Consider the following 15354-nt stretch of genomic DNA (forward strand, 5'->3'; position numbering starts at 1 on the left):
GTGACCTCATCTCGGAGCTACAGAATGAGTGTAGGGAGAGGGCACATATGGGGCTACCGATCTCCATGACCTTCACTGGCTCCCGGCCAAACAAAGAAAACAAACTACAACCACTCCATAAGTTATTTTGTATTAACATACTCTACCATATACAGACTGTATAAGTTATATTGTATTATGCTACTACCATATACTTTGTAGATTTAGATTATTATTAAAAACATACATTAACCAATTCAGCCCTATTTACATTTCGGACATTTTAAAATAGCCGATCTACAAGCTCACAATGCGTTGCGATGTGACGCATTGTGAGCTTGTAGATCTGCTACTTTCAAAATATTTGTATTTAACACTTTAAGGGACATTCTGCATAGTACTTTTGTTACTTAAGTGTCTACATTTTGATGCCAATACTTTTGTACTTTTACTCAAGTATTATTTTTAATTCTGGACTTTTACTTGTAAAGGAGTACTAGTTCTACATTGGAGTATTGATAAATGTACTTAAGTAAAACAATTTTTGTCTGTCTGGCAGTATTGTTTTCTTTAAGTGGCATGAAATAAGCTGGTGCATTTTAGAGCTATTATGGCCTGAATTCAGTAGCCTATAGGCGGAGGATGTTGTGGCCATGACATTTCTTGGTATCTTATACCCAGATAGCATATCGTCGCTGTCAGGCAAAAGCAAAAAAAGTATCTCCATCATTTCTAACATTTTTTGTGTGCGTGTGTGTGTGTGTGTGTGTGTGTGTGTGTGTGTGTGTGTGTCAGTGTGTGTGTGTGTGTGTGTGTGATATCTCCGGATCTGCTCACAAATCTTGCCGGCTATGACTTCAGCAGCAGATCTACAAGCTCATAACACTGTGAGCTTGTAGATCTGCTACTTTCTGGGCGCGGCGCGGTATGATTACGTCAATTATGCGCCGCCAGATTCGTCACTCACCAATGGTACATGTGGATTTCCACTGTTGTTAGCATTTAGCAACAGTATAAAACATCTAGGTTTGCCTGTGTATATATTTACTGCATTCTATACAGCTCCAACATTATTGATACTTCTATATTAACAAGATTGAGTGTGATTGAGTGACTCTAACATTAAAGTGACTTTAGAAAGCCACAGGGAAGGAAGAGAGAGTGTCCTTGTTGGTTTGTTTACACAGTTAGCCGACGAGCTAATACATAGCCACACAGACAGACAGTGATTGCTGTTGTTTAGTGTGATGTTGTTGTTGTTTATTTGTTAAAACAAATTACAACAACAGATGTCTGGTGAGACTGTGGAAGAAGGTGTTCCTTCGTCGCTTCGACAGGAGGACCGCCACGGACACAACAGAACCAGTGATGACGAGGGACCACAAGGTACTGCCAACACTCCTGCATTTTGCAGGAGACTATCCCTTTATTTGACAGTTTGATTGCGTTTACTTTTGGGGGATTTCACCCTTTTTGCGTGGTCAACCCATGTGTCGACGGCCCATATACCCCCACACACTTTATAGTCCCCACTGATATGCAGCCATAATGTTTATTTGCGACGTAGGTAGCTCTCTGGTCCATAGCTCTAATGCTTCTATGATTCTGCCCTAATGCAGGGCAGAAATGAAATGAAATGAAATCTATATTTACCCAGGGTATCTGGGCTAAGCTCAAGAACCTGTTTCCAGCCAGGCCCTGCTCATAGAACACATTTCATCGTAGTGGTTCAATGCCTTGTTCAAGGCCAAGGGCACTTCGGCGGTGGTAATTTTAACGTGTCGGACGGCTGATTCGAACTGGGAACCTTCCGGTATCAAGACCGCGCCGCTATCCGTTCGGCCACCGCTGCCACAAATAGAAGAATCATAGAAGCATTAGAGCAGGGGTGGGCAACTTTGACGATGGATAGGGCCACTATATTTCCTCACTCACTCCAGAGGGGCCACATTGCATATTACTGTTCTAGCAAAAATAGCCGATCTACAAGACAATACTTTCTGGCCTTGACAGCCCATGCATTCCAAACAGAAAAGTCCTATCTGATTGCATTAAACAATGTTAAACTCACTTTGCCTGTTGCTTTGCCACTCGATGTGCCATTCACTTTAAGCGTGCGCATACCCTCTATTACTGGTTATTATTAAAGATGTCTCTTATTTCTTTATCATCCTTTTATCTGATGGTCTCTGACGTTGGCAGGTATAATGACCAGTACCAGTGATGGTGGGCCACCAGTAACAACTGGCACCAGTAGCACCAGTGCAGTGAGTGAAAGCGCGGCTGCTCTTTCCAAACGGCAACGCAAGAAGCTGCTCAAACACCAGAAATGGGAGGAGGAGAGAGATGCCAGAAAGTAAGCATTCTTTACATTACAGTGGTGAAAAAAGTACTCAAATGTTGCACTTTCTTTCTTTTTTCTTTTTTTTATCCCACGATTTTGTAACCCATTTTTCACCCCTGTGTTAATTATCTAATGTGATCCTGGGCTCTACACAGTACACACGCTCCGCCAACCTCAAATGTTACTCTAATGATACTCAAACGTGTCGTGTCGCCTCGCCTCCAGGCAGAAGCGTAAGGAGAAGAAGCAGCAGCGGCGCGCTGAGAGACAGACCCAGATGGGACAGGCCGGCGATGAAGACTGCAGCTCCAGGAAGAGGTTCCGCCGGCCACTGGAGGCCAGCTCTCTGCGCCTGGTGGTGGACTGTGGCTTCGACAGCCTCATGTCGCTCAAGGTGACGTACTGGTGGTGATGTTATGTAACCTGGTGGGGAGGACTGTGGCTATGACAGGCAGCCTCATGTTGCTCAAGGTGACCGATGTTAAACTCTTTCCATGCCCATAACGCCTTTGACGCCTTTTTTTTAAAGTGTCAATCTGTACCGTTGACGACTTCTTCCGTAGGAGACTAGTTAATTCCGCTAAGGGCGGCGATCCAAAAATTACCCTTCTATTCTCTCCTGTTATAACCACGATCTTTAGCGGTGCTTTTCTCTGAATCTTTTTCTCCATCCGCACCTGGATTGGCAATTTGGCGATATTTGGACCGCAATAAAAAGGCTTTGATGACCCGCGGTTTGCATATTAGCGCTTCTAGCAGCACCGAATGGCTCCAGACTGGCTCAAAGATGGCGGATCAGGATTTTCGAGTTCCATGGTGTTTCCAGAGGGGGCTGGGCATGGAACGCAACTATGTTGTGTGCATGAAACTATATTAAACTATAGACTAGCAGTCTAGTCTACTAGTGCTCTACACTCTATGATTAACAATAGTAATTATATCATTCGTATTGCATTACACATGTGCTTAACACAGTCAGCGCCGTGATTTCTTTCAAAATAGAAGCTCGGGGTGCCGGGCAGATATGGCAGCTTTTACTCTGAAAGCCGGGGGCTTCCGTTCCGTACAAAAACCGGGAGGCATAATGTTGCTTGCTTACCTTACTATGATTACGATAGAGTCTCTAGAAGCGTTAATTTTCCCGGCGAGAGGCATGTTGAAGTCAGAAATTAACCCATTCTGGGCGGGAACCCCTTTTGGTGTTTTAACTAAGCATTATGTTATACTTTAGCTATTGAAAAATCATAAAAATGCGGCACAAATCATTGAATATATATTCTTTCCGAAGACTTTTTTTTTTTTAATTTCATGATTATTAAGTTAAAATAATCATGATTGCAGAATTCTGTGACTGGGATCATCCCCAGTCACAGAATTCTGCAATGCTTAATGCAATGTATGTCAACAAACTGCAATTTATACTAGAGGTGTTTCCATCAGGTTTTTTGGGATGGATCACCGATAGTTTTTCTCACGATCGGCCGTAAGGGGAGCATTTGAATAAAACTATTATGTCAAAACCGTTCCTGTATGTGTGGGGACTAGGAAGATTGCAAAACAATATAATGCTATATATCTGATTGACTGTTATACCACTTTAACGGTATAAAATATCGGTTTCTCCTGATCGGGTGAATTGCCGATCACTGATTGGAGTGAAAATTACTGAACGGTGGCCAATCGGAGCACCTCTAATGTATACATCCCAGTGTGATGTATACATTGCAGTTTGTTCAGGAAATGTAGACATACATACACAGAAAAGCTGACCGCTTTGTCAGCATCGCATCTGCTTACTGACGGTTGGCGATAAATGCATTTAACCCATTTTGGGGCGGGAACCCCTTTTGGTGTTAGCATTATGTTATACTTTAGCTATTGAAAAATAGCAGATCTACAAGCTCATAGCGTGCCACCGAGTGGCAGTCTACGAGCTTGTAGATCTGCTATTTTTGAAAAATCGAAGAACGACTGACATAGAAACATAGCTTTTTCAGAAAACTGTCAGGATGTAGAAGACATTTTTAGAATCTGATCTCAGGTCAAAATGGGTTAAATGATGACATTTTTCCGTTTTCATCTTCAGGACATCCGGAAGCTTCACAAACAGATCCAGAGGTGCTATGCAGAGAACCGACGGGCCTTACACCCGGTTCAGGTTGGTGTTTGACTCGGTGTCCATTTTGTCGGCCCATTTAGGCCTGACGTCAAAAAAAAAAAAAAAAAAAGTCTTCTAAATCATGACAGTTTTCTGAAAAACCTTATGTTTCTGTATCAGTGGTGCTCAATATTTCATGTCAAGGACCCCAAAAAATATATGTAATATGCCTTACACTTGGTTGCATGCTGAAAATATTACAACATTTTCAGTAAGTGTAAAATCAGCCATTACGATGGCATCAAGGCCTGCCGAAATACATTTTTAGTTGACTAAATCAACTGTAGGATATAGTCTACTAAAATCTTATGACATTTAGTCGACTAACGCGAAAACATTCCAGGTGACTAAAATGTGACTAAAACTAAATGAAAACTATTCAAAAGGCTATGACTAATATAAAACAAAAATCTAAATTTGCTGTCAAAATAGACACTGCTGATGAGCTCTCTCCTTCCTCTCTCCAGTTCTATCTGACGAGCATGGGTGGACAGTTGAAACGGGACATGGACGACAATGACAAAGGCTGGGTCAACTGGAAGGTGAGCAGACCTCTCCTCATTCTGCGCCGTTTGTAAATGCATCAAAGATTCCATTATTTATAATCCATTTCTAATGGATAAAGCCAGTTGTTGAGAAATAATGACCAAAGGGATGTTTAACCCATTTTGGGCGGGAACCCCTTTTGATGTTTTAAGCATTGTGTTATACTTTAGCTATTGAAAAATAGCAGATCTACAAGCTCATAGCGCGCCACCGAGTGGCGCCGCTACGAGCTTGTAGGTCTGCTATTTTTGAAAAATCGTTAAAATGTGGCACACATCTTTGAATATATATTCTTTCAGAGCCAACGTTTTTAACTCAAATCTTTGCTTCTGAGGGGGTTCCTGGAACAACATATTGTCAGATGGGGGTCAGAATTACATATAATTCTTGTGGTCCTTGACATGAAATATTGAGAACCAATGATATAGAAACATGAGGTTTTTCAGAAAAAAATACATTTTAAAAAGACATTTTTTAAATTTCTACGTCAGGCCTAAATGGGTTAAACAATTACCGCCGCGTCATACATTATCCCACTTATTACACGGCTACTTTATTGATAAATTAATAAATTGTGTAACTAACAGTAAAACGAGGTTATTTCCTTGCTTACGGACGGTAATGAAACTAAGTATTCCATATTGGTGTCGCGCTTGGCTGTCTGCCCAGCTGCAGCACCGTTGCCTTGGAAAACAAGGAAGTGTGTGTTGATCAAATAGAATACATTTTCGGTTACGGCATTCTCTTATTTAATGTTTTCAAATTCTTGAGAGAGCAACGTTTAGCTGTAAATTACATTGTGTGCTTGGTTTACATGGCTGTCATGTTTAATTCAACATAAAATCCAAGCAGCGCAGCAGGTGCTCTGAGGCTGAGGCTCAGCGGTCTCATTATCAAGAAATAAGACACAGCTGAATTCAGCGATTGACCAATCGGAATCAAGCATTCAACCAAGCCGTGTAATTATATGATATATCTTATTATAATTTGAGCAAAAAATAATAATAATCAGAAGATGCCTGCCGCATGCATCTAAACCACAAGAAACCACAATTGTAAGCCATTCAGGGTGGGAATTATTTACTTTAGCTATTGAAAAATAGCAGAATTACAAGCTCATAGCGTGCGACCGTGCTACGAGCTTGTAGATCTGCTATTTCTGAAAAATCGCGAAAATGAGGCGCAAATCTATATATTAATAATATAGATTCTTTCAGAGCGAACGTTTTTAACTCAAATCATTGCTTCTGGGGGGTCCCTGGAACAACATATTTGGAGATGAGGGTTGGCGGCCAAACACATGTAATTCTGGGGCTCTTTGACAGGAAATAGTTTGAGAACCACTGACACAGAAAACTGTCAGGATTTAGAAGACATTTGTAGAATCGTCCTCGGGTCTAAATGGGTTAACCCATTCTGGACGGGAACCTGTTTTGGTGTTTTAACTAAGCATTATTTAGCTATTGAAAAATAGCAGATCTACAAGCTCATAGCTCTACGAGCTTGTAGGTCTGCTATTTTTAGAAAAATCGTGAAAATGTGGCACAAATCTTTGAATATATATTCTTTCAGAGCGAACGTTTCTTTGAGTTCGACGTCAGGCCTAAATGGGTTAAACTGGCCTCTGTTTGCTATCCTCTGTGTGTGTGTGTGTGTGTGTGTGTGTGCACGTGTGGTGTGTGCGTATGCGCGTGCAGGACATCACCGTCAAGGCGGAGCACTACCACGAGGTCCTGTCCAAGGAAGAGGTGGTCTACCTGACGTCTGACTCTCCCAACGTGCTCACCCACCTGGACCACTCAAAGGCCTACGTCATAGGAGGCCTGGTCGACCACAACCACCACAAGGTACTTTATTTTATATTTCTGTGCCGGGCCCCGGTCGGTTGAAACAATAAAGCGGAACCACCACGCCGAACGGGAGGCCGACCGGCCCGGTAACATGTCATTGTTTCCGACCTCCCGCTAGTCCGACCGATTACTAAGACTAACCCTAACCTCAGTCTTAACCGGCCACGTAGGTTCGCTAACTACCGACTGTGCCACCATGCCCCTAAGATATTCACTCTTGCCTATTTTCGAGCCTGAAAGTACCCGAGCTTTTCATGGCATAGAGGGAAGATAAAGCTAGTGCCGGTAATAAACACTGGCTCCCTATTGGTTCACCATATATGTGCCCACTGTTTTTGACATACTGTATGTTACAGTTGTTAGGTTTTGAGAAGGCCAAGGAACTGGGCATGTCTTAACCCATTTTGACCTGGGAACGATTCTACAAATGCCTTCTAAATACTGACAGTTTTCTGAAAAATCCATGTTTCTATGTCAGTCGTTCTCAAACCATTTCGGTAACCCTTCATTTTACGGTACGGTAATTACCAGGTAACTACCAGGTAATTACCTGGTAATAATAGGTAAGTACCTGGTATTACCTGGTAACAACCAGGTAGTAGTTATAAGTATTTACCCATTAATTACCTGGTAATTACATGGTAACTTCCAGATACATTACCCAGTATGTATAACTATTTACTGTATAATCTCTTGGTAATTATATGGAACTTACCATGGTAAATGACACACTGGTTGCCAGGTAATTACAAAGTATGTTCCTGACGTTTTTACTATGTAATTACCAGCTAACTACCGGGTATTTATAAGTATTTACTCTGCAACCAGGCACGATACCCTGGTTGCAGGTACTATAGGTATGTAGGTACTAGGTATACCAAGTATTTTCAACAACTACCAGGTATTTACTCTGCGACCAGGCAAGTTACCCAGTAGGTACTAGGTCATTACCAAGTATTTTCCTGACAACTACCAGGTAATAACATGGTAACTGTATTCACTGTGTTTACATGGGTACTACCCATGAAACACGAGGGTAGTAGCCTACCAGGAAATTACCAGTTGTTACTAGGTAATTTCCTGACAACTACCATGTAATTACCTGATAGGTACCCAGTAAGGAAGGAGGAACTGTACTGTAAAAGGAAGCGTGCTCTATTTCCATGATATTACCATGTACCTACCTGGCAATTGTAGATTATAATCACTGGTAATTTCCTGGTAGGCTACCCATGCGTTTACATGGGTAGTACCCATGTAAACACAGTGATTACAGTTACCATGTAATTACCTGGTAGTTGTCAGGAAAATGACCAGTTGTTACTAGGTAATTTCCTGACAACTACCATGTAATTACCTGATAGGTACCAAGTAAGAAAGGAGGAACTGCACTGTGAAAGGAAGTGTGCTCTATTTCCATGATATTACCATGTACCTACCTGGTAATTGTAGATTATAATCCTCCCCATTACCCATCAGGGTGTATTTTGAACTTTGAACTTTGAATTTTGAACTGGCAATAACTGTTAATTACCAAGTATTTACTGTGTACATGAACAGGTAAAACCAAGCAAGTTACCATGTAAGAAAGGTGGAACTGTACTGTGAAAGGAAGCGTGGTTTGTTTCCATAATATTACCCTGTACTTTCACTGTAACAAACCACGCTTCCTTTCACAGTACAATTCCACCTTTCTTACACGGTAACTTGCTTGGTTTTACCTGTTAATTTATACAGTAAATACCTGGTAATTAACAGTTTTTGCCAGTTCAAAATTCAAAGTTCAAAATACACCCTGATGGGTAATGGGGAGGATTATAAATTATAGATTATAATTTATAATCTACAATTACCAGGTAGGTACATGCCATGGTAATATCATGGAAATAGAGCACACTTCCTTTCACAGTACAGTTCCTCCTTTCTTACTGGATACCTATCAGGTAATTACATGGTAGTTGTCAGGGAATTGCCTAGTAACAACTGGTCATTTTCCTGACAACTACCAGGTAATTACATGGTAACTGTAATCACTGTGTTTACATGGGTACTACCCATGTAAACGCATGGGTAACCTACCAGGAAATTACCAGTGATTATAATCTACAATTGCCAGGTAGGTACATGGTAATATCATGGAAATTGAGCACGCTTCCTTTTACAGTACAGTTCCTCCTTCCTTACTGGGTACCTATCAGGTAATTACATGGTAGTTGTCAGGAAATTACCTAGTAACAACTGGTAATTTCCTGGTAGGCTACTACCCATGTGTTTCATGGGTAGTACCCATGTAAACACAGTGAATACAGTTACCATGTTAATACCTGGTAGTTGTCAGGAAAATACTTGGTAATGACCTAGTACCTACTGGGTAAATACCTGGTAGTTGTTGAAAATACTTTGTATACCTATAGTACCTACATACCTATAGTACCTGCAACCAGGGTATCGTGCCTGGTTGCAGAGTAAATACTTATAAATACCGGGTAGTTAGCTGGTAATTACATAGTAAAAACGTATACATACCTGGTAATTGTCAGGAACATACTTGGTAATTACCTGGCAACCAGTGTGTCATTTACCATGGTAAATTCCATATAATTACCTGGAGATTATACAGTAAATAGTTATACATACTTGGTAATTACATCGTAATTAATGAGTAATGCATCTGGAAGTTACCATGTAATTACCAGGTAATTAATGGGTAAATACTTATAACTACTACCTGGTTGTTACCAGATAATACCAGGTACTTACCTATTATTACCAGGTAATTACCTGGTAGTTACCTGGTAATTACCGTACCGTAAAATGAAGGGTTACCACTATTTCATGTCAAGGACCCCCAGAATTTGGCCGCCAACCCCCATGTCAAAATATGTAGTTCCAGCCCCAGAAGCAAAGATTTGAGTTAAAAACGTTCGCTCTGGAAGAATATATATTCAAAGATTCGTGCCATATTTTCACGATTTTTCAAAAATAGCAGACCTACAAGCTCGTAGCGCGGCACCATGAAGATCTGCTATTTTTCAACAGCTAAAGTATAACACAATGCTTAAAACACCAAACAGGGTTCCCGTCCTGAATTGGTTAATGCTTTGCCTGTCTTTGCAGGGCATAACCTTTGAGAAGGCCAAGGAACTGGGCATGTCTTAGTGCTTTGCCTGTCTTTGCAGGGCATAACCTTTGAGAAGGCCAAGGAACTGGGCATGTCTTAGTGCTTTGCTTGTCTTTGCAGGGCATAACCTTTGAGAAGGCCAAGGAACTGGGCATGTCTTAGTGCTTTGCCTGTCTTTGCAGGGCATAACCTTTGAGAAGGCCAAGGAACTGGGCATGTCTTAATGCTTTGCTTGTCTTTGCAGGGCATAACCTTTTGAGAAGGCCAAGGAACTGTGCATGTCTTAGTGCTTTGCCTGTCTTTGCAGGGCATAACCTTTGAGAAGACCAAGGAACTGGGCATGTCTTAGTGCTCTGCCTGTCTTTGCAGGGCATAACCTTTGAGAAGGCCAAGGAACTGGGCATGTCTTAATGCTTTGCCTGTCTTTGCAGGGCATAACCTTTGAGAAGGCCAAGGAACTGGGCATGTCTTAGTGCTTTGCCTGTCTTTGCAGGGCATAACCTTTGAGAAGGCCAAGGAACTGGGCATGTCTTAATGCTTTGCCTGTCTTTGCAGGGCATAACCTTTGAGAAGGCCAAGGAACTGGGCATGTCTTAGTGCTTTGCCTGTCTTTGCAGGGCATAACCTTTGAGAAGGCCAAGGAACTGGGCATGTCTTAATGCTTTGCCTGTCTTTGCAGGGCATAACCTTTGAGAAGGCCAAGGAACTGTGCATGTCTTAGTGCTTTGCCTGTCTTTGCAGGGCATAACCTTTGAGAAGGCCAAGGAACTGGGCATGTCTTAATGCTATGCCTGTCTTTGCAGGGCATAACCTTTGAGAAGGCCAAGGAACTGGGCGTGGAACATGCACAGCTCCCACTAAACAGCTTTGTGAAGATGAACAGCCGTAAAGTGCTGGCTGTCAACCACGGTGAGGAGGACTATGTTTTACACATTATAATGTACTTTAGCCTGTTCTATGTATGACAGGCAGCCATGTTGTACCTTAGAGATTTACCCATACCATTTCTTCCTACCCGATATTGATTCCGATAATCCCATAACTTGCGTATCGCAAGTCGATACGAGTACTGAATACCGTCCCGATTTGAGTGTGTAATTTAAAGCTGGTTCTCAAAGTGGGATCCAAGGACCCTCAGGGTTCCTTAATTTGGTTCCATTTGTGCACCCTCAGAGTTACAGACCTGTAAGGGTCAATTATGTTCCGTTTGTACACTCAAGAGTTAAGTCCCTTAACCCATTTTGGGCGGGAACCCCTTTTGGTGTTTTAAACATGTTATAATTTAGCTATTTTTGAAAAATCATGAAAATGTGGCACAAATTTGGAATATATATATTTTTTAAACTCAAATCTTTGCTTCTGAGGGGGGGGGGGGGGGGGGGGTCCCTGGAACAACATATTTTCAGATGGGGGTCGGAGGCCAATTACATATCATTTTTGGGGTCCTTGACATGAAATATTGAGCACCACTAATACAGAAAACACATGTATTTCAGAAAACTGTTAGAATTTAGAAGACATTTTTTTTTATTTTGATGTCAGGCCTAAATGGGTTAAAGGGACACTTCACCCCTTTTGCAACCAGATCTTATTTTAATGATGTTTGGGAGACAAGAAACACTTTCCTGGGGTTTTTATGTGGGTAATATGTGTTTTTAGACATTTTAGTATTTCCAAGTGTCCATGATGTCATGGACACTGGGCTCACTTACTTCCTGGTCTACATCAAGGACTGTCTAAGAAGGACAAGACGCGAAGACCGTAAGGGCGACGCCATGTTGCTCACATGGTGCTCCATGGAAGGAAAGAAACATGCGCAGTTGAGACACCGAGTGGCGCACTACGAGCTTGTAGATCTGCTATTTTTGAAAAATCGTAAAAATGTGGCGCAAATCTTTGAATATATATTCTTTCAAAGTGAATGTTTTTTTTTTTAACTCGGGTCTAAATGGGTTAATATGGCAGTGGATGAGTTGATGGGTTTCACGTGCGTAACGTTTTAGTGTTTCTCTTATTGCAGTGTTCAAGATCATTCCGGCTTCACGCGGCTAAGGTTTTTAGCGTTTCTCTTATCGCAGTGTTCGAGATCATTCTGGCGTAACGTGACTTAACGTTTTTAGCGTTTCTCTCGTCGTTGCAGTGTTCGAGATCATACTGGCGTACCTGGAGAAAGGCGACTGGCAGGAGGCCTTCTTCAGCGTGCTGCCTCAGAGGAAAGGAGCCACGCCCCTGGACCACGACGGCGGCGGCGGCAAAGACTCCGACAGCGACTCTGACGCCGAGGACGGTAGCACGATCAAAAAGAACAGCGCCGGGACACGCGACCCCCAAGACCAAAATGGAACCGGGACACAGAACCCACAGGACAATAGCCTGGCCCAGCCTGTGTGATTTCTGGTATAGGAGGGGCGAGGATCGATGGGATGGACCAATAGGATCGGCGATGGATCCTATTGGTTCGCCGATATGAGCACCCGCCCCCCTCCTCCTCCTCCCCCCCTCCCCGGTAGAAAACAGTGGAGAACACTGACTTCACCAAATTTGGAGCGACGCCCCTCTGTACTGTTACTGGTTAGCGAAATACAAGTTGACTCCCACTTCCTATGGCAAATATCCAATGGTTTTCCCCAGGCTTTTCACACGGATAAGAAGCCACGGGACGGGGGGGAACGGACTAACTGAGACGTCGGCACAGCAGCCCAGACAGACTCGTAACACGGACACGTATGAACTGAAGAAGATGGGAGTGAATAAGTGCTTGCCAAGATTTTTGTGAATGATATCTGCTGCAGAGATTTTTTTTCTTTTCTTTTTAGAATACATCAGATTCTTCCTGATAATTCCTGATTTGTTTTAAATTATTATTTTTATTATTACATTTGAACACTTCAACCTGATGTTCCTACTGTATTGTGGGCATGTGTCGTGAGCAAAAATGGCATATCTACAAGCGACGCGACGTGCTGTGTGAGCTTGTAGATCGGCTATCTTTTGCAGACAAAGAGTAAAGCAGTCTAAACACAACTTTTGCCGGGGAATTCTTCAAAATAAAGGCACTAGAGTGCCAGCAGATATGGCAGATTTTACTCTGAAAAGCCCCTCCCTTCCGTTCCCCCCCCAAAACCGGGAGTCATGATCTTCCGTTCTTAGCTCACGCTGATTCATCTAAAGTCTCTCTAGAAGCGTTTATATTCCAAACGAGATCCATGCTGACATGAAGCCAGAGCATTGTGCTTTTGGTCAAAACCATGGAGAGCTCCCTAGATTTCGATTTACGAGCCATTATAATGGAGACGTAAACAAGGAAGTGAACGGCATTGCGCATGCGCAAAACACAAGGAATAAACTGCCAAAGGAAAGGCCAAAAAAAAAGAGTATATATATATATTATTTTTTATTTTATGTATCCATAAAAAGACCAAGGACGCCTATACACGTGTTTTGCACCCCATGGTCTTTATTCCCAGGATGTCTGGTTAAGTTGTTAAACCCTGAAGACCCGGCTATTCTACAAAATGTTTTCTAAATCCTAACTGAAAAACCTATGATATAAACCTAAGTATAAAATTATGGTTAGCTAATGTGACACAGATGCATTCCAGGTCTTAATCGGAGTATGAATGGCGAGTCATATAATTTTTTCATTCAAATATTTGTATTTATTTAGAGGTATTATTCAGCTTTGCATAGTTTTTTCCCCATCCCATCCCGTTACCACTTGCGTGGTCGCAACAGCACAAGCTATTTTTTAATTGGAATCCTGAAAAGTAACCTTTTTTATTGAATTTCAAATGCATTTAGTTATAGTTATGTTAACTTTATGAACTGTTAACATAACTACATTGGACACAAAAAGACAATAACATTTTCATACTAGTCATTAAGTACTATAGTCATTTAATACTAGTCATGAAGTAATTAAAGCGGGTTTGGAATTGTAACAGCTGAAATCAATACTATATCAGTATTCTGATATTAACATGCGGGCCGCATTAAGTGAAGGTGGGGGCCGCATGTGGCCCCCGGGCCGCCAGTTGCCCACCCCTGATCTAAACTCTAAAGCCTTGCTTTTCAACCCTTTTCGTATCAAGGCCATTATTTATTCGGCATTTGAGCCACGGACCACCATTTGAGATGTAGACTCTTGAGACCAAAGAGCAGAGACCAAAAAACAAAACAAAACAAAAAAACAAATCTTATTCCGGTTTATGGTTTCTGTTTTTGTTTTTTTGGCGTTGCTTTGTTTTGGTCCCCCCTCTTTGTTTTTAGTCTTGCCAGTCGCTACGAGTTGAAATAAAAGATGGATATACTAAACTAACTATTCCAAAAAGTACTTGAAGAAGCGTGTCTGATTCAAGGCTTTTATTGGGTAGGCCCTAAAATTACGATGCCCTTGATCACAGGGAAGTTTGGGTACTTCTGATCCCGGTTTGTGGTTTCCTGCCTGATGACTACAAACCAGTGACTACAACATGACGTAAGTCCATCTGCTCCCGGACAGATCATGAACCCAAAAATAGTATGCCTCACAGGCTACTCTACACCAGATCTCAAGCAAAAAACAGCAGATCTACAAGCTCACAACGCATTGGCTAGCCCTGAATTACAATAATAGGTCTGACTGAGTGTTCAAATGGATTTTTTGTGTCCATTATCACTACACCAGCAGCAGCACAAAACCATAGTTCCATGTGACAGGGGGGCCAAACGAAATGGAAACAATACAAATGATGCTAGTTTTGTGGATTCATTTATTTTGAATGCGTGGCCCTCGTGCTCAGGAGCAGTGGTGGAAAGTAACTAAATACATTTACTTAAGTACAATTTTAAGGTATTTTGACTTGACTTCTAACCCACTAAATCTCAGGTCCAAATATTGTACTTTTACTCCAGAACAATTATTTTAAAAAAATGAGTTACTAGTTATGTTGTAGATTTTGATTATTATTACAAAACAAACATTGCCCACTTCAGCCCTATATACATTTCGGCCATTCGACGATCTACAGTGACAGTGTGTCACGGACCACGGTGCGACGCATTGACCTTGTAGATCTGCTATTTTCAAATAGATTTTTATACATGTGAAAACTTCTGATATGGGACATTCTGCATAATGAATACTTTTTTTATATTTTGATACAAATACTTTTGTACGTTTACTCAAGTACATTTTGAATTCCGGCTACTTGTAACGTAAGTATGTATTGCAGTATTGATACTTTTACTTAAGTACCAATTTAATTCCACCACTGCTCAGGAGATAGAGGCTACATTTCACTTTAGCAGGACTTCAGTGTGTTTACCTATATTCACCACAGGAGGGCGCCAACAGCATGCTGCCGAGAGTGAATCA

At 41.7% G+C, this 15354-nt stretch overlaps 1 protein-coding gene across 1 annotated transcript; it reads left to right on the forward strand.

The window, feature by feature from the left end:
• The first annotated feature begins 927 nt into the window (after nucleotides 1–927).
• On the forward strand, nucleotides 928–13364 carry trmt10a (tRNA methyltransferase 10A). The gene is made up of 8 exons (XM_079490903.1): nucleotides 928–1365; nucleotides 2182–2335; nucleotides 2549–2717; nucleotides 4410–4481; nucleotides 4949–5023; nucleotides 6725–6874; nucleotides 10802–10907; nucleotides 12139–13364. Exons 1-8 carry the CDS (start codon nucleotides 1269–1271, stop codon nucleotides 12387–12389), a joined length of 1074 nt encoding a protein of 357 aa, XP_079347029.1. The 5' UTR covers nucleotides 928–1268; the 3' UTR covers nucleotides 12390–13364.
• The last annotated feature ends 1990 nt before the right edge of the window (nucleotides 13365–15354 follow it).

The sequence above is a fragment of the Electrona antarctica genome (genome assembly GCF_951216825.1).
Source record: "Electrona antarctica genome assembly, chromosome: 21".
NCBI lineage: Eukaryota > Metazoa > Chordata > Actinopteri > Myctophiformes > Myctophidae > Electrona > Electrona antarctica.

Excerpts from the sequence above, each read along its gene's own strand:
- trmt10a (XM_079490903.1), top strand. The coding sequence starts at position 1,269 with ATGTCTGGTGAGACTGTGGAAGAAGGTGTTCCTTCGTCGCTTCGACAG. Across the intron at positions 6,875-10,801 it reads TCGACCACAACCACCACAAG|GGCATAACCTTTGAGAAGGC; the intron begins GTACTTTATTTT and ends CTGTCTTTGCAG. Across the intron at positions 10,908-12,138 it reads AGTGCTGGCTGTCAACCACG|TGTTCGAGATCATACTGGCG; the intron begins GTGAGGAGGACT and ends TCGTCGTTGCAG.